The 17,865-nt window shown below is 47.7% G+C and overlaps 3 protein-coding genes across 10 annotated transcripts; 1 reads left to right on the top strand and 2 right to left on the bottom strand.

Moving 5' to 3' along the window:
* Positions 1-1,639: 1,639 nt before the first annotated feature.
* On the bottom strand, positions 1,640-8,498 carry mfap3l (microfibril associated protein 3 like). 5 transcript variants are annotated; one of them, XM_037478848.2, is made up of 3 exons: positions 7,880-8,498; positions 6,325-6,703; positions 1,640-3,671 (listed from the first exon to the last, which is right to left on the bottom strand). In XM_037478848.2, the coding sequence occupies exons 2-3, from the start codon at positions 6,614-6,616 to the stop codon at positions 2,716-2,718; spliced, it is 1,248 nt and encodes a 415-aa protein (XP_037334745.2). In that variant the 5' UTR covers positions 6,617-6,703; positions 7,880-8,498; the 3' UTR covers positions 1,640-2,715. The 5 variants fall into 5 exon arrangements, with proteins under 5 accessions (XP_037334745.2, XP_037334747.2, XP_037334746.2 ...); XM_037478850.2 differs by having other exon boundaries at positions 7,876-8,498; XM_037478849.2 differs by having other exon boundaries at positions 7,837-8,498.
* Positions 8,499-9,548: 1,050 nt separating this feature from the next.
* On the bottom strand, positions 9,549-14,610 carry aadat (aminoadipate aminotransferase). 2 transcript variants are annotated; one of them, XM_037478832.2, is made up of 14 exons: positions 14,377-14,514; positions 14,157-14,228; positions 13,700-13,868; positions 13,447-13,555; positions 13,271-13,345; positions 12,970-13,179; positions 12,819-12,884; positions 12,649-12,731; positions 12,472-12,568; positions 11,957-12,018; positions 11,774-11,838; positions 11,012-11,118; positions 10,234-10,335; positions 9,549-10,143 (listed from the first exon to the last, which is right to left on the bottom strand). In XM_037478832.2, exons 2-14 carry the CDS (start codon positions 14,221-14,223, stop codon positions 10,102-10,104), a joined length of 1,254 nt encoding a protein of 417 aa, XP_037334729.2. In that variant the 5' UTR covers positions 14,224-14,228; positions 14,377-14,514; the 3' UTR covers positions 9,549-10,101. The 2 variants fall into 2 exon arrangements, with proteins under 2 accessions (XP_037334729.2, XP_037334728.2); XM_037478831.2 differs by lacking the exon at positions 14,377-14,514 and adding an exon at positions 14,523-14,610 and having other exon boundaries at positions 9,550-10,143.
* Positions 14,611-14,724: 114 nt separating this feature from the next.
* On the top strand, positions 14,725-17,861 carry ino80b (INO80 complex subunit B). Of its 3 annotated transcripts, none has more exons than XM_037478834.2 (6): positions 14,725-15,060; positions 15,144-15,277; positions 15,722-15,905; positions 16,001-16,176; positions 17,043-17,215; positions 17,316-17,861. In XM_037478834.2, exons 2-6 carry the CDS (start codon positions 15,238-15,240, stop codon positions 17,778-17,780), a joined length of 1,038 nt encoding a protein of 345 aa, XP_037334731.2. In that variant the 5' UTR covers positions 14,725-15,060; positions 15,144-15,237; the 3' UTR covers positions 17,781-17,861. The 3 variants fall into 3 exon arrangements, with proteins under 3 accessions (XP_037334731.2, XP_037334730.2, XP_037334732.2); XM_037478833.2 differs by having other exon boundaries at positions 15,157-15,277; XM_037478835.2 differs by having other exon boundaries at positions 15,157-15,277; positions 17,079-17,215.
* Positions 17,862-17,865: the final 4 nt, after the last annotated feature.

Raw genomic sequence — 17,865 nt, forward strand, 5'->3', positions numbered from 1 at the left:
TGTTTTTAATGTAATAATTTGGCATTTCTTGTTGTGCCAAGTTTATACAGATGTATACAACTTCACGTGCTGCATTTAATCCCACCGGCTAAAATTAGCCCGTTAGCTAATGTTAAGTTCAATCTGCACCCAGTGTTAGTATTTTAAAGTAACGTCAAACGTCTTGGATTAATTCAATTATTTTTTATGTAATAATTAGGCATTTCTCTTTGTACCACGTTGTCTGCTGCATCTAAAGTTGATGTCTTAATGTGCTTTATTTGTTTCCCACCGGCTACAATTAGCCTGTTAGCTAACATTAAGTGGCACTTACCTGACCGGATTTCTACTTTAGTCCGCAGGGACTAAACAACATGTTTTACTGAAACTGTGAATCACCTTTTCAATGCAGGACTTGTGGGAGTGTTTTGTGGCTGTTATGTTAAAACCAAAGAAGAAACGCCAGACAGACGGGAGACCTCTTGGAATGAACAGTTAAAATCAAAAGTATTTTTTAAGGGAAAAGGTGTTCCCTAGTACCTGTCTGTTGTCTCAAACCAGCGAGAACAGTGACTGCTTACAAGTATTTATACAGATCAGTAAAGGTGTGAGTCAGTGGCCACGCCCCCTGGGAGTGGTCTCCTCTCCTGGTGAGTTCAAGGTAGCTCGGATTTCTAAATGTCTCTCAGTCACTATCAGTTGTGATGCTATCAAGTATTGCATGAATGCATTTTGGTAGATTACATTGAATACAATCATAACTGTAGATTGGTATTATTCTATTGATTACAGTGGTTTAACAACATTCTCATTACGTTGTTGAATACATATCTCCAGAATCATGGTTGTGTTTTGGTGTACACTAAATGCATTTTATTTATAGTTAATTTATGAACCTGGTCATCAATTTATTTTTCAATAACCTGCACTGTGTATTTGCTGCTGTACCTTAATAGTGTAAAGCATTGTTATAATGAATGACAACAGAAGTTGGAGGCAGAATAAACAATGAAAATGTAACGTCAACATCAACAGACTCCTTGGCCTCACATCATTTTACAATGTGAAGTTCTAAAAAACAGATGGTGTCACACTGCTCATCTCTAGTGTGAATCCGCTGGTGAGTCTTCAAATTGCTTCTTTTGACTGAAACTACATTCAGACAGACGGTTTGTGAAATATGAAGCAGGAGAAACATGCGCCTCCGCATCGGCCGACAAAATTTCACTCCAAGGATTTTTGAAAAGTTGAGAGCCCTGCTTCTGTGTAAGCTGAGAAGGTTTGACGGTCTCCTCCTGGTGTCTCGTTACAGAGCATCCATCATTCATGACTCATAAATATAAATCCCGTCTCAACCTGAGATGGTAAACCTCTGCTGACTTATGAGAAAGTAATAATAGATATGATTTCTCACAACAAAATCCATAGAGATCACGCGTTTAAAAGTGTCGGTTTCCAGAGTTTAAGACAGTGATCTTGTTTGATCTCATATTTTTTTTAGTGTTTATAGCTACCTCCTCGCAGCAATATAATTTTCTGACGATTTAGAGATTTCTCTTATTTATTTATTTATGTTTACACATATATTAGCTTCAAGTAATCCATGTTTATGAGACTGATGGATAACACAACTGACCAAACATTGAAAACAATATTCATTGCACAGCACTTTTATTTTATTCCACTACAAAAAAAAAAAGAAAGAAAAGAAGCCATCTCACGAAGACCAGAAAAAAGCAGGAGAGCATCCAGTTCATCACCACTACCGGACTGGAGCGTGAGCCGGGCAAAGAAAAGAGTCCTTTGAGTGTGTCCACCTACACATGCAGCAGGAATGCAGCTGTACACGGAAGCTTCTGCAGAGGCGACACGATGCTGAGATCGAGTGAGGGGTTTAAATCAAAAACCTAAACTGCACGGAGAGACAAAGAAAGCCACTCTTCTATACTGAGGATGAAAGAAGACAAACTGTATTTTAAAAGCTCCTTAAACTAGCCAAGAACAAAACCACACCACGACGGGTAGGAATAATACTCTTAAAATATTTGAAAGGAAACAGACAAAAACTCTACCCAGAGGCCTGTTTGACCCGGTTGGGATATATACTGCACACACACACACACACACACACACACACACAGATTTACCTGGCCTACTTACAGGAAGCCGAACAATCATGAAATGGTGACCAAACTATCCGTCTCTCTCGGTCCAGCATGCATCTCTCTGTGAGCAGGATGTCGTGCGATAACAGCGCCTGAAACCTCGCAGCAGCGGTTTGAGGAAGCTTTCGGGGTTCAGAGAGGAAAGCGACACGGAGAGAGCAGCTTGAGGCAGATTTCTGGTGATGAACATAAAACCCCGAGCAGTGTGGGAGACTAAAAGCTGAAGATTCATTTTCCCCCTTTGAGTCAAGCGCCCGTGTTCTTTAAATAATCGTCTGAGCTATGTCTCTCTACAAATCACTGCTAATTGCATTGCTAATATTATTGATTACCCCTCTCAAGTACATTCAAGCTAGTCCAGAGTGAACAACCTGCTCAGGTGTCTAAAAAACCCTCATGATTTATTCTCAGGAAAAAGGTTTCAAGAGATTGTTACGCTTGGGAAAGGATGAATAAAAATGTGATTGTTTTTCTCCAAAATGTCAAATTAAAAAATGTTTCGTTGACCCTTCTTCTTTTTTTCATCTTTAAGTGGAAATGCATAGCAGGACAACTCGCTGGGTTTAGCTCGTCACACGTGGCTCTCGTAAAACACCTGACACGGGGGGGTGTCGTTTGCTTCTGTCGGTTCCGGCGCCGCCGCCGCCTCCTCCTCGACGTCCTGCTCCGCCTGCTCCGCCTCCTCCTCTCCCTCCTCCTCGGGCTGCTCCTCGTGGTCGACGGGCGCGGTCGTCGGCGGGGGGGAGGACGGGGGAGGAGGCGAGGAGGGTGCCGCCTCTGGCGGAGCCGGAGCCTCGATGCTGCAGTAGCTGGTGACGGCGAGCTGCGGGTGGACCGACACCTGGATGGCGATGTGCTGCGGCTGCTCCTGGACCGACGAGTTGTCCGAGTCGGCGGCGGGAGACTCGCTGCGCTCCCGCCCCATCTCCCTCTCCTGCAGGATGGTGAAGACGTCCCTGCCGCCGATGGCCCTGCTGACCGTGTCGCGGCATCCCTCGGGCGCCGCGCGGACGAAGGTGTGCCTCATCTCCTCCACCCCCACCACCTCCAGGATCTCCTCCATGAAGGTGCGGCAGTTCATGATGAGCGGCGGCAGCGGGATGCTGCGCGCCAGCTCCTCGATGTACCGCGCAAACTCCATGGTCTTGAACTGCGTCACCTTGGCGAGCTCCAGCGTCTTGGCCGAGGTGATGATGGGGATGCGCTTGGCGATCTCGAACGCCTTCTGCAGCTTCTCGGCGCCCTCGGTGCGGAAGAACTCGTTGATGGCCTTCTCCGTCTTCTTCAGGTGGCTGCTCATCATGCAGAGGCGCGTGACGTTCAGCACCATGATGATGGTGAAGGTGACCAGGCAGACCACCATGTAGTAAACGCCCATGTCACCTTTGGTGATGACCACACGCAGCGTCACCGTGCAGTTGGAACTGCCGTGCGCGTTGGACGCCATGCACGTGTACTTCCCGCGGTCGGCAAACTCAATGCCTGTGATGTTGAGGACGCCGGTGTCCAGCAGCCACCACTTCTCCCCTGCAGAGGAGAGACGGAGGGAGGTGATGAGTAAAAAAAACACCAAAACTAATTCTCAAAACCGGTGTGATCAAGTGGTTTTGAATACTTAAACCAATGTTGGGGTCCAGTTGCTGGACCTCCTGACCTGCTTTTAAAATCCTTTCGTCTTCAGAGAAGCTCCATTGCTCATTCAAAGTTTAAACCCTGAAAATCCTCTCAATGCATCTGTTCCTCTGCCCTGTGACTCTCCCTCGGTGGTGTTTTTGCAGCTGAGGGTGCGCTTTTTAGAAGAGGAACTCGGCTCACTCAGATGTGCCTGCACTGGACGCTGTTTTAACTTCTTTTATGCAGTCTGACGGCTCAAGGGAAGTGTTGTTTAGGCACAAAAGTGCCTTTTAAGAACAGCGTGCACTTACATCCTCTGGATCAGACACCACCTGTGCCAGTCTCCACATTTGCCTCTGACATGTGAAGCCCCCGGATGTGGGCCTGTCGGTGCATGATATGTATTTGTATCAGAGTGTGACCTTATTATTCCAGCCGGGCCTTCAATATTTAAACAGGTGTCGAACTAAAAACAATCTGTCGACATTAGGGGATTAGAGTAGTTGAGCTAAACGAGTGGCACAACATCACTGAAGAACCAGTTCTCTCAAATAACCAAAAACAGTCCAGTGTCACAATTTTAACAAATGTTAAAGCGCACAACAGGATGTTACAAAATAAGTTACCACAACCTTTAGGAAACGTTTAAAGAAATATAAAATGGGCAAGTGAGGGTCTTGATAGCGTCCGCTTTAGTGTGTGTGTTCAGTTTATCAGCGCGTGTGTTTGCACACTGGCTGCGGTATGTTTGGAGAGTACTTCATTGTTTGCTTTGGTTATCAGCTCTTATCAAAGTGACGAGGTAGTTATTCTGACCAATAAACCGATCGACCTACGAGGTGATGTGACAGCCTTCCGATGAACGGTTACACATTTTTGGAAAGAGGCTTATTTGCTTTCTGGTGGGGGGTCAGTTAGATAAGAAGATTGAGGTCAAGCTCACGTCGGTCAGTTACATATAAAGCTGAAGGATAAACTTTGGTTTATGAACAAAATGAGCAAACATTGTTCATTTAATAAGCTTCAGAGGTGCTGGTACTCAAGCTAAGCTAACTGTATGAGTAATGTCTGTAAAACTGCAGTCTGTAAGAGACCATAACAACATGTTCTATTACTGCTAGAACAACCTCTTTAACATACTTCTATCCACTGGGGGGCGTCCCGCCCATCCGCCTATTCACTTGAGAGCGAGATTTCTAATTTTGGCTCTGCCACTGGGTCATGTGATGTGATTGATGTGCCGCCCAATACTACAGGCAACAAGCGGCCCGAGTCAGAGGCGGACATCGGCAGGAGAAACGAGCAGGTCGCTAACTGTTCATTGCTGAGTGAAGTGGTGAAAGTGGCTCCCTGACTGTGTGGGAGAGATTGCTCGGCGGCTGTGGGTTCGTGGGCCGTGATGACAACGCTGCCTCTCCTCTGCGGAGGCAGGCTTCAACAGGCCTGGCTCGGGGAAAGCATCCAAATAGGCGATCACGAGATATTCAAAGCGCGGACGGAGGCGGCTGGCCACTAAAGACCTGCTGAATGGTTCACTCGATTTAATTAAACACCCGACATCCCAGAAAATAATCACTGCAAAGGAGCATAAGCATGTCAGGCTGGAACCCCAAATTAAAACCACACAAGGTCTCTGTCTTGTTTTCTCTCTTCCTTTTGTCGCCATTACTGTGATCTAACATCCAAAGTCCCCTGAATGTACAATATAATATCTCTTTCCACTGCATCAGCAGGTGTTTCTTAGTTTATAAGCTCTGACAGCTACTCTCTGCTGACATTTGCTGTCCTTTGACTGTAGCTCCTGCACATGTAAACACTTTTGCTTGGAAAGAGACTTATTGATTGGTCCTCTGTGTAAACACATCGGTGACATATGAGGTGCATTGAAGCAGCTGCAAGTACAGTTTTCCATGTAAGCTCACACGCACGTCTTTGTGCACCAGTGCCCTGTTTTCCAGTGACAGTTTAATTCACTGGTTATCTTATTCATTGACAGTTTCTAAATGAAAAATATAGTGTGTGTGTGTGTGTCTTCAAGCCTTCCAGGGACTGACAGGGTTAATTTCTGCAGCAAAAACTTTTGGCTGCATCTATGACGCATGTAAATGTCACAGAGCTAGGCAGCTGGCCAAACAGAGATTCAGGAGGGAATAAGATGGATGCGGAACTATTCTTATATTGTATCGAAATACAGTATTGTTTTGAAATACAGTATTGTTTTGAAATACAGTATGAGAACCGTGTTAATCCACACTGAGCTGTGAACAACAACAGTTTTTTTTCACAGTAACAGCTCAGTTTCCTTCAGTGGTCATTTACTTAAAACCTTGGTGACTCCACTTGCTGATGTAAACCGACCCCAGCGTGCACGTTAGCGTGTACCGACTACTGACTAACTTGCTCACTTAATTGTCTAATTGTTAACTCTCAGAGGCCTCACTCATAGCCAATAATAAACCTGACTCTCTTGTTGCATTTGCCGCTAACGAATTTGACAACGGGCCCGCGCCAGCAACAAAGAGGACAGGAAACCGGGTTCAAAGGAAAATGTACAGATCTGTCTCACCGTTCATCTCAGTGTCCAGACGCTCTCCATGGGAGTTGAACCACTGGACACTGGGGAACGGCTCTCCGGTGACATTGCAATCAATCACGGCGCAGCTCCCCTCCCGGGCAATTATCTGGTTCACCTTGGTGAACACGACCGGGACGAAGCCGGCCTCCGTCGCGTTGCCGTTTTCCGTGCGGTTTCCGTACGTGTCCCCCGAGAAGGCCCCGGCGGCGTGGGAGACGGCGAGGGACGCCAGGACAAGAGAAACGAATCCGCCGGTCCGGTGCATCTTGGGTGTCGCTGTCATTACTCCTGGGTCTCCATCCGGCAGACCAGCTATCTCTCGGTGGCGGAAGGCAATTTGGTTATCAGCTCTGTGGCTTGAAACATCTCACTAGAAAAGGAGAAGGGGAGCTCGTGTTAATCCAAGATGACAAAACAACCTGTTCTATTAATGCTCAGCAGCTGGAACAAACCGATGAGGAGGAGTTAGGATAAGGTGCCATGATTGCGCCTTACCATCATTAATAACCATTAAACAGTTTAGCAATTAACAGCCCATTCAAATACAAAGATATTCAACCTGCAATCATATAAACACAGAGCGAAGAAAGGAGTTACTGCATCATTTTTGATGACTGAGCCGTTGAGTATAGGCTGCTGCTGACGTCACCCTACGTCATAGTCCGCGCACAAACTCCCCGTTGTCAAATAGCCTTTTCTATTTTATCAGCAAAAATATAACGTTCGTTGATATTTGGCCAACATTAACATAACAAATGTATCCTATAATGGTGGAGTGGGATCTCGACAATGCGCGCACACAGCTAAAAGAGGCTAACGTTACCTGAGGGTATAATAACACATATGTAACTGTCAATAACTCCATGGCCACGCAGAAGATCATCTGTGACGTTAGTTGTCTCCTGTGTTGGACAACGGCAGCCATTAGCTCGATGAAGGGTAAAGCAAGCGCCACACCGCAACATAACGGAGCGCCTGGGTGGCGCCGTCTAATCCCCCGCTCGTTTCGTTGCACAGACGTAGCTAGACCCCATCGAAGGAACGTCGTCTGCTATTCGATGCGAATGGGAACGACTCGTTAGTTACATGTACATATTAGTCGAATGCGAGCCGTTGAGTGCGAGAAGGATTTTTTTTTAACCATTTCGATGCCGTTTTAGACGTTTAATCGGTAGACATCACAAAAAAAACAAGGGCGCGGGACACGGCTATTTGCTGGAGTGCTGGTTTTACATCACGGGACGCTTCTGGAACGGAGGCGGCACTTAAGCCTCAAGCTAACGATTACAAGACCAAAGATAATTTACCTGATGAGCTACACGTGAATATAGACGTCCGTTAACAGCCCAAATCATCGGTAGAGAGCGTAATGCCTTTTAAAAAAAATTAACGTTTAAATTAACGCATTAACGTTTCCCCACAACGGTCCGGCCGGCTCAAACGTCGACGTCAGAGGCCCTAAAGAATGGACGCCAACGGCTCAGGCGTCGACTAAAAACCCACCAAATGCGCACCGTCCCCCGCGGATTAACGGTCTCTTACTCACACATCACCCTCCCGTCGCCGTGGACGTTTCTAGCAGGGCAACACCGGAGTCTATCCGTCCTCAGCTCTTACGCCGCATCTCCATCCTCCCCAATGTTCTCCCTCCTCCTCCTCCTCCGGAACCGAGCGGCAACCCCCGGAGGCAACGTCGCCCAGTTGCCCGGGTTGCGTTGCCAGGATCAAAGTGCGACAACAACGCGAACACGTAGGGCTGTTACGACGATGCAGTTAACGGTTTGGATATGTTTGAACAGAAAAAAAACACAGACGTTTAAAGCAGCTGTTGGACATTCTTTACATGAATAAAGCACTGAATAGAGACGGCAACTCGTCCCCACTCTTTTCAGCACAGTATTGAATGAAAAATAAGTCCTGTGGGGGCTTATCTGTCTTCTTCCAAAGATCCTCCATAAAGCTGAGGAGAGCAAGCGAGTTGGGTGATCATCTCCAGTGGAATTGTTGCCACGAGCAACCCCCTGTCACACCAACCCTTTGGTCATTTGCTCCACTTGTAATTGATACAAGTTGCTTTGAAGTAGTCAAATCGTGTGACGGATTCCCGGCGTAATTCCGCAACAGCCATTCCAGAGATTCGGCATTTCCTGTAGTTGTGCAATTGGATCTGTAACCCATCTGTATTCATGTTGTGTGTTTGTGCAGCCTGGCGCTGGAGGCCCCCCGAGCCCCCCCCCCCCCCTCCCCCTCAGGGAGCACCGCAGCAGGACCTGGACAGCTTCCCAGTGTGCCAACCCACCACCGGGCTTGAATCTCTACTCAGGTCAGGCTGTGGAGCCCTCTGTGCACGGTGGCTTTTCGGACGCATAATGACAGGTGGACGGGCCGTCCATGTTCCCTCTGAGTGGAGGCCGGGTCGGGGTCATCTGGGCGGTTTGTTTGTTGATAGCTCACTGACCCTGAAGCCACAGTCTGAAACACACACTCTGTACCAAGGCCCGGCTCGTCAATACGAATGAGTCAATAGTGCCTCATCTATGCCTTGACATACGGAAGGGATTGTTTGCGTGCTGTTGTTTAGCAAACTTTAGATTTTGTGAGAAATGCTTTATTTTTCTGCACTTTTTTACTCTGCGCTTTAACTTAATTTCTCTTTGCGTCAGTTTTAACCCGGTTTTAATGAAGCGTATTTGAGTCTTTAAAACCTCTCTTACCCATACATGTGTGTTTTTTTGTTTTTTTTAAGCTAACCCTCTGACCCAGTTATCCTTTACGGATGAATGCTCGAGCTTTCCACAAACACTTCTGAGAGCTCGGCCACTCTGCTCACAAAAGGGCCTCGTATCAGCAAACACAAAGGGAAAGGAAACACACACACACACACACACACACACGGACCCTATTGTTGTCAGCAGGTAGTTACTGTTCACTGTCGCCAAACATGCCGGTGTTCTTCTGCAGAATCAAAGAGGGTCTAACACCAGGACTCCAGTCAAAGTTGGGTCAACAAGGTTTGATCCTAAAAACACAAATGCACTTCTTTCATCTGTTACCAATAAAAAATTTGAAAAACTGCCTGGGTTATTATTTACCCCGGTTATCAGCAGCCTAAATCTTTATATCCAGATAAGGCACCACTTGTTTTACACTTTATACATTAAAAAAAAAGCAAACACCGCAGTACTCCTTCAAATGGACGCATAACAAAAAGGGGAAATGTTGTGTTTTTAAGAACAACTTTATTGTGAAATGACCCTTGTCTCAGTCTCACCATATAGTATGGTAAATAGAGCCCAAATCCCAGCTAAGAGACGGTTTAGTCTGGTCGAGTGCAGGAAGAACTCATGACGAACTATCGAAAGATGTGCGATATGAATCTCAAAACTACGACAATCCAGTTCTTGTCTAATCTGCAACCTTAAACCGATGTAGTCTAATCCAGATTAACTCTGTGTGTCCATCAGTAATCAAAACATTTTAAGGGTTCCCGTCGAGCAGCAGTCACAAAAACACAACCTCAAAAGACGACATGATAAAAAAAGTACTTTTTTTGTACATGTAAAACATAAAGACAGCCTCCCTGTGTAGTGCAACTCAATGCTACAAATGGCTTTCAATAATCAGCACTAAGTACAGAACATACATTCTGAGCGTCTCCTCTTCACTATGTAGACATAATGGGGGGGGGGGGGGGGTCACACAGTATCCAAATACATTCAAACTTAGGTATTTAGAAATAGAAGCCTTAAAAAATAATCATACGTTTGATCATAAAGCCTCTTTGATGAGGGAAGAGAGTCTTCTGAAAGCCTGTTGAAATGATTGAGAGATATTAGAGTCATAATACAGCATGTGAGTATATATGTGTGTGTGTGTGTGTGTGTGTGTGTGTGTGCCTACCTCATCAATCTGCTCTGGCGTGGAGAGAGAAAAGGCCGCTCTGACGTAAGGACAAGGGTCACTACTGTTGATCATGAAGACACCTCCAGGGACCAGCAGTACCTTTTAACACACACAAACACACACACACACACACACACACACACACACACACACACACACACACACACACACACACACACACACACACACACACACACACACACACACACACACACACACACACACACACACACCACATCAGTACTTTTGTTCCGTTTTTGCACAGCTGATCTCTTTGTGCACTGGAGCAAACAACACAATTAGTTTTGTTATAATCAAAGAAATATATTATCATGGAGGAGGGAGACCGGGGAGTCTTTGCTATCTGCTGTGTGGAGGAAAGTGTGCAAAACCTTGGAAGAGCCGGATTGTACCCACTCTTGTTTATACTCAGCTAATCGTATATCTGCTTGCAGGGATTTAGTGTGCTTGTGTGTGTGTGTGTGTGTGTGTGTGTGTGTGTGAGCGTCTAAACCCACTCACAGTGCAACAGCCACTTTACATTCCCCATCCTACACTCTGTCCGGACATGAAACCGTCCCGGTGCCAAAACATCTGCTCACATCCAGAAATGCATTCTGGGTACTTGTTTTTTTTGTTGCATATTAAAGAGCACAGCGGGTACACGTCGACCCTCAGATATTTGGGTTTTTCTTCCACGTTGAGCCCCGAGAAGAGATTGCTAACATGTGAGGGGTTAGACAGGACCACAGCGGGAACACGTTTATGCGCTGACCTCCTTCTCCAAGGCCTTCTGCATAATCAGCTGTTGGGTGTCGGCTACGCCCTTTAGTTTGATCCACAGGAACATGCCGGCCGACGGGGTGTGCCACTCTGCCACATCTAACACACACAAAAAGAAAGAACAACACGTGTGTGTGTGTGTGTTTGCTTTCTGACGCGCATCAGGATTTCCCTTCTCTTTTTGTCGTTTTTGTTTCAATAATTCATATTTGGATTTTTTTATTAATTATTATCCTTTGAAGTCGCTTTGAAGCTGATGTCCTGCTGCCGGTCTCCGCACAAGAGCTTTAATTAAAACACAATTAAAACACTGCTGGGTCGCCCGGTGCTGGAGGCGTCACATGGTCCCGTGAACTACACCTCAGACATCCTCCACGTTACGAAGGCTGAATGTTGACAAACCGACCGCAGAAATGTTTGCTTAAACAACTCATTTCTCGTCTGAAAAAGTCCTAAAATGACATTCCGTCACTTGACTATGGTAGTATTTATAAACTTGGACCGACACAAGGACGGGCCCGGACTTGAAAGCATATGAAGGAAGGGCGTCAGATTGCCGTATGCTGCTCTCACGTCGTCTACACGCTTCATGTGTCCTGCTTGATACAGAATGTGATGTCACCCTGTTGGGTTTACTTGTAAACAGACAACAGGGGAGTGTTTCCAGAATGAATATTGACATTATATTCAAAAGCCAAAGGCTACAGAATGGCCAATTAAAAAAACGTATGGGCCGTGCTCGTCTTCTACCAACCTCTGAGCCACTTGTCTGCGGAGCGGAGCATGGCGTCGCGTTGTTTCCTGTAAAACTCAATCACCCTGTGGGAGGAAACAGAAACCGCGTCACCCATATTGCCTCATGTTGACGGCACCGCGGGCGCCGAGAAATGGATCCGATTGCTTTCTTCAACAGCCATCACTTCGGTATACGACGTACCCGTCTATGTGCTGGAGGAAGCCCTCTTGGCCCCAGCTGTGCAACAACTGGGACACCATGAGCTGAAAGGAGGCAGAACGTAATGTGTGAAGAGGGGCTTGGAGCACAAAGCCCACCTGTTCTTGTCCCATTTAGAATCTGTGTGAGTTATTGGCAACGTTTAGTCCAGATTGGACCAGAAAGCCGAGTCGAGGATCGAATCAAAGCAGATCTTAATGAATCCTCCCTAAACTCCTCTGCAGCAGCTACTGATCCAGACGCTGCACCACGTCCTGTTTTGGCTCGTGCTGCAGCGTGACGACGCCCCCCTTCCCCCTCTTTGCTGGGGGGGGGGGGGAGGTCGTGCCTGAGGGGAGGGGAACCGAAGCAGAGTACGTGGGAGGAGGACTCCACATGCTGCAGTTTCAGTTCCCATATTGTGCGTTTCTCTCTTTTTCTTTTTTTTTCTCCAAGACAGCAGTTTATCAGCAATGCAATGTGTGCACCGAGTACTGGGGGGCCAATGTTTGATTCACCTGCGTGAAGGTGCTCGTGTGCATCGTCGAGGCCTGGATGTGCAGCACCACCCGGTCCACCAGCGGCTTGGGACCGGTAACGAAGCCTATCCTCAGCCTGGGACAAAGGGACGCACCATTAACCAGAGCTAATGCAGCAGCACATTCAATGATGGGGAAGGACACACACACACTCACCCTGAAGACAGGATCTTAGAGAAGGAGTCGGTCCTGAGGATCCTCCCGTCCACATCCATGGAGAGGAAGGTGGGGGACCACGGCTTCAAACGAATGACAACGTGGATTTAAAAAAAACAACAACAACTGAGTTTGCACTGTTCCTACGGTCAGCCTGTAAAGTAACAAACCTTGTCAAACTGCAGGAAGTAGTACGGGTCGTCCTCGATGATGAGCATGTCGTACTGCCTGGCCAGCTGTTTGAACAGATGGGGGGGGTCTTTAGTAGGAAACCGCACAGCGATGGACCTCATAACGGGCTGTAATACAAACAAAACAAACCTCGTACACTTCCTGCTTCCTCTGAGTGGTCATGGAGGCGCCGGTGGGGTTTCCTCCGTTGGGGATGGTGTAGAGGACCTTGGGGGCGGTGCTGCCGGGCTCGTGGACCTCCGAGGCGTCCCAGCGAGACAGCACCTCCTTCAGCGCCGCGGGCATCATGCCGTGCTGGTCGCTGGGGACGTTGATCAGGTTGCAGCCGAGCGGCTGAAGCTGCAGGGGAACGCAGAAGGTCGGAGGGGTCACGGCGGCTCCAGTTACGGTGTTGTTGTTGTTGTTGTTGTTGGAAAGAACGCGCTCTCACCGCTGCCAGTGTGCCCGAATACGTGGGTGCGTCCAGCAGGACGTTGTCCCCGGGGTTGACCAGCATCTCAAACACCTAAAACACGCCAAATAAGATTTAGCCTGAGGCAAGAATGCATTGATGGAGCACAATGTCTTTGCAGGATCCCTGGCTGCAGTAAAGGGCGGCGTTGGTACCTTGCAGAGGCCTTCCTGGCTCCCCGTGGTCACGCACATGTCCATCTCTGTCGGCGGCTTGTGGAGGTCCTTCTGCAGGCTCTTCATCCACGTCAGCAGCTCGGGTATCCTACACAGCACACAATACTCTTCTTATTAAAATACTGTGCATTTCCCTTTTTGCTATTTTCAGTTGCCGGGTAGGTTACTGTGTTTTTGGGGGGGGGGATAAAAACTTATTTTTGGAGCGACAGTGGCGTCTTGGGTGCCTCACCCACTGGAGGCCGAGTACTGCAGGGCCCTCTTCATCGCGGCCTTGTCGAAGGTGAGCGTCGGCCCGTTCTTCACCTCGATGGAGGCCGACCGGAAGGGGAAGGTGTCCGGGTTGGGCGCTCCTCCGGCCAAAGAGATCAGGGACGCGGGCGACCGCTGCTGCAGCTCGGCTTCACGCCGGGCGGAGAACAAGAGCGAATAGTTATGAACTGTGTTCCAGCAGTGCGACAAAATTAATACAAGTAAAAAGGTAACGTTGATTAAACGTGTTGAGCTGTGGGCAAAACAAAGCTTTGCATCAATTGACACGAGAATGACGACCTCCAGGTGCTTTATCGTGTGATTTTGAGGAGGATCCCCGTGTCAAGCATCTGTACGCCAGTAGCTATTTCTGCTGGTAGTGTGGTGACCAGCTGCAGGAGTTGTTGATAGCAGCTGTTTGGTGGGTGAATACTTACTCAGCATCCGGATGGGGGAGGGCTTTCTAGCTGCGCTCACAGCGGTGAGAAACCGAGCGTAATTCATGATTCCTGTGAAGTTATAAAATCATGATGACATAAATACATGATGATGAATATATTGTTTGTTTTTCCTTTCGTATGAAGAGGTTGCAGTTTTATAAAAATGAAACTTGTGTGACAGCGTAGTTGCCCACATGCTGGCCGTAAACTCCTCAACTGTAACCCTCTAATTTGACGGAATCAGCCCAGCGGCCACGTGGAACAAAGTTCGATAAGATGAGGATACTTCGATGAGCAGGTTAACAACGAGCATAAAGAAGTCATAACGATTTTAACTCGACCACGTTCGGCTTCGTAACTGACCTTGCGTGTCGCAGCTGAAGCGCCCCGGTGGCTTCTGGGTAACGTAGTCCTCGAACCACCAAGACGTCGACGGGATTCATGTGCGGTGTTCGTAACGCGAACTACATTACCCAGGGTGCATAGGAAAACATAATCGCAGCTGCGGTTCCATCACACATTAACACGTTTGTCGCCTTCTTGTTGAAATTGATGTCACATAACTTCCGATTTATTAAAATAAAGGGTCGTAAACGTTAACATTGTGAGGCGGACGCGGATATTTATTTTTTAATTTCCCAGGCTGTAGAGGGCAGTCCAACGAACACAAGGGCTCAAACCGACCGGAAATGACGTCAATCTACTTCCGTGTTTATATCTAGTTTAGTCGAGCTGACTGGCTAGCTGCCGTCCATAAACGTAGCTTAATTTTAAATCAGTTACATTCCAAATTGCCTCGGTTTTGTACAGCGCATCGTGTATGAATTGGATGTTTTTCATAGACGGGAGTTTTGTTCAGGATGCGTGAAGGAGAACGTGAGCGCTCTCTCGGCTAAATAAGGTAACGTGACGGGCCTGTTGCAAATAACCGGGCATGGCTTAGCTAACATGCCGATTACGGCACATCAACATTCACTTCACTAGTGTTTCCTTCCAGGTGTAACAGCGGGCGCGTTGAGATGTGAAGCCGCAGTGCGACGTTCCTGTTCTTGGCTTTTACCTCCACGCCGTTGTTCCGATGGGGAAAAGGAAAGACATGATTCACCCCAGGTTTCTAGGTAACTATGCGATATTAATTGTATCCTTTGAACGGCGCAATTACGCATCACTTGTGTTTTCGTGGACACTCACTTGTTATTCAACGTTTTTAAAGCGAACACAGCAGCCTCGTTATGAAGCTTAATCTCCATGTTGTTGGTTATACTTGGTTTTGAAGGTTCTTGTATGCAATGCGTGTTATTGTTTGATTCTTGTGAGAATAGTCCGAGTGAGCAGTTAGCAGACTCCTTCCTGGGATCGTTACCTGTGCCCGGTTCTCACAGTACCTTCCTTTTATTTTACGTATTCTTACGTCTGTAAGCACCATACTTAGATATATAGACACAATGTACTGTGCAAGATCAGAAGTCTGCATGTAGATCTTCTCGATCAACAGATGCATTGTCAGGAAATGGGAAAACCGTCTGAAATACATGTTTATTGCATTCACCCCCCCCCTGCAGGCGAAGGCTCCTCCAGCCTGCACAGCCTGCACAGCGTGCACAAGCGGAAACACAAGAAGCACAAGAAGCACAAGCGGAAGCATCACAGCTTCGCAGAGGCCCCGGAGCCCGTCCCGCTTCCTCGTCCTCCCCCGCAGCTCCGCCTCAAGATCAAGCTGGGAGGACAGACGCTGGGGACCAAGAGGTGAGGCGGGACGGCGAAGGCGACCGGTTTGGCGGGGGGGCGGCGCTCGTCTTCACCCAATCTGTCACGGAGCTTCTGTTTCCTGTCTGTAACAGTGTTCCCACCTTCACCGTGCACCCCGGCGTGGCCTGTCCTCCCTCGCCCTTGATGATTATCAATAAAAATGACGACGACAACGATGATGATGATGATGAAGACGAGGATGGAGATGATGATGATGATGACGACGACGAGCCGTCTGTGCCTTTGGAGCAGTACCGGGCCTGGCTAGGTACCAAGATACTTTAGACTGGAGCTTTATGAAACGTTATTTTCTGGTATTTTAGTTTAATCAGGTTTTTGTTTTTGATTGAAAAGAGTTACACACTGCAGAGATTTACAAAAACTAATTCTGTGATTGCTGCTCCTAAATTAAATCTAAAGTAAATGCTTTACAGTTAAAACACTATTTCTATGTTTACATGCTAAGAAGGTTAAGTTAAAACCGGCATGAATTGACACATTCTGTTCATTGCCGAGAGGGTACAACAGAGATAATGTCTCTGTACCAACTAATATGTGCAGTGTACATTGTTATATTTATTAGAAATCTGCTCATGCCATGTTGTTTTTAAAAAAAAGGTTCAATTGCAAGCTTCTTTTTTTTTAAAGGGCACGTAGGAAGTACTGTTTCCCGTTGCTGGATTGACACCTAACCCCCCCCCCCACACTTACCTTTCTTTAATCTCTCTTTCTTGTGCATACTGTACACTTTATCTGTCTGCCCCCCTACAAGAAAGAAAGAACTTTGTGTAGCAGTCGTACACACTGAGCTTGTGATCAGGAAGGAACTTTATTTCATCTCAACTGATCACGAGACCAAGTGGTTGGTAAACACTGCTGTGTGGAAATGAACCCCATGAACAGTAGATAAGTACAACTAAGAATCACAAACTATGTAGCATTAATGAGTTAATCGTGCAGAAACACCAGCTTTATAAAATACCTCTAATATGAACTGCTCTAATAAAGCTGTACGTAATGACACACGCGAAGACGACACCCACAGAAGTTTTAACGGATAAATCCGCTCTACATTCAGACCCCCCGTGACGCGGCCCCCGCTCGACCAATAAATTGGTGTCTGTTCTGTGTCAGATGAAGACAGTAACCTGGCCACATGCCCTGTGCCAGACATAGACTCGGACTCCATGCTCGGCGTGCCGGTGGACGAGGAGGAGAGGTGGCTGGACGCTCTGGAGAAGGGAGAGCTCGACGACAACGGGGAGCTGAAGAAGGAGGTGGACGAGTCTCTGCTCACGGCCAGACAGGTGAGGCAGGATGTACTTTAGTGCCCCATCCGTTGAAAATAAATTGGCGATGTTGCTATAATCATGTCTTCTTTTTTTTCTTTTTTCGTGTGTGTTTTAGAAAGCCCTGTTGCACAAGCAGCAGAGCCAGCCTCTCCTGGAGCTCCCCATGGGCTACAAGGAGAAGGAGATGACTGTGGAGATGATGCAGAAGCGGGAGGAGCGCGCCCGGAAGAGACGCCTGCAGGCGGCCAAGAAGGCGGAGGACAGCAAGAACCAGACCATCGAGAGGCTGACGAAAACCAGCAAGGCCAAGATCAAGAGCATGAGGGAAAGGAAGTCCAAGCAGAACCAGTGCCCCATGATCCGGTACAGCGACTGCGCCCTGGGCATGGCCGTCTCCTTCCCCGCCGGGGTCGCCGCGCCGACGCCGGCGCCCCGCCGTCCTCCGCCGGCGGCCCCGGCGAGCTGCGGGGTCGGCGGCTGCGCCAACCCCAAGAAGTACTCGTGCTCCAAGACCGGGGTTCCTCTCTGCAGCCTCCGGTGCTACGAGGCCAACCTGCTGCTCGCTCAGAGCGCCGCGTAGACCGAGGCGCTCGTGTTGCCCTGAGCAACTGGACTGAATATGTGGATTTTTCATGTGCTGTGTCATCAATAATGTTTTTTTTTTT

The sequence above is a fragment of the Pungitius pungitius genome, chromosome 1 (assembly GCF_949316345.1).
Source record: "Pungitius pungitius chromosome 1, fPunPun2.1, whole genome shotgun sequence".
In the NCBI taxonomy this organism is placed as follows: Eukaryota; Metazoa; Chordata; class Actinopteri; order Perciformes; family Gasterosteidae; genus Pungitius; species Pungitius pungitius.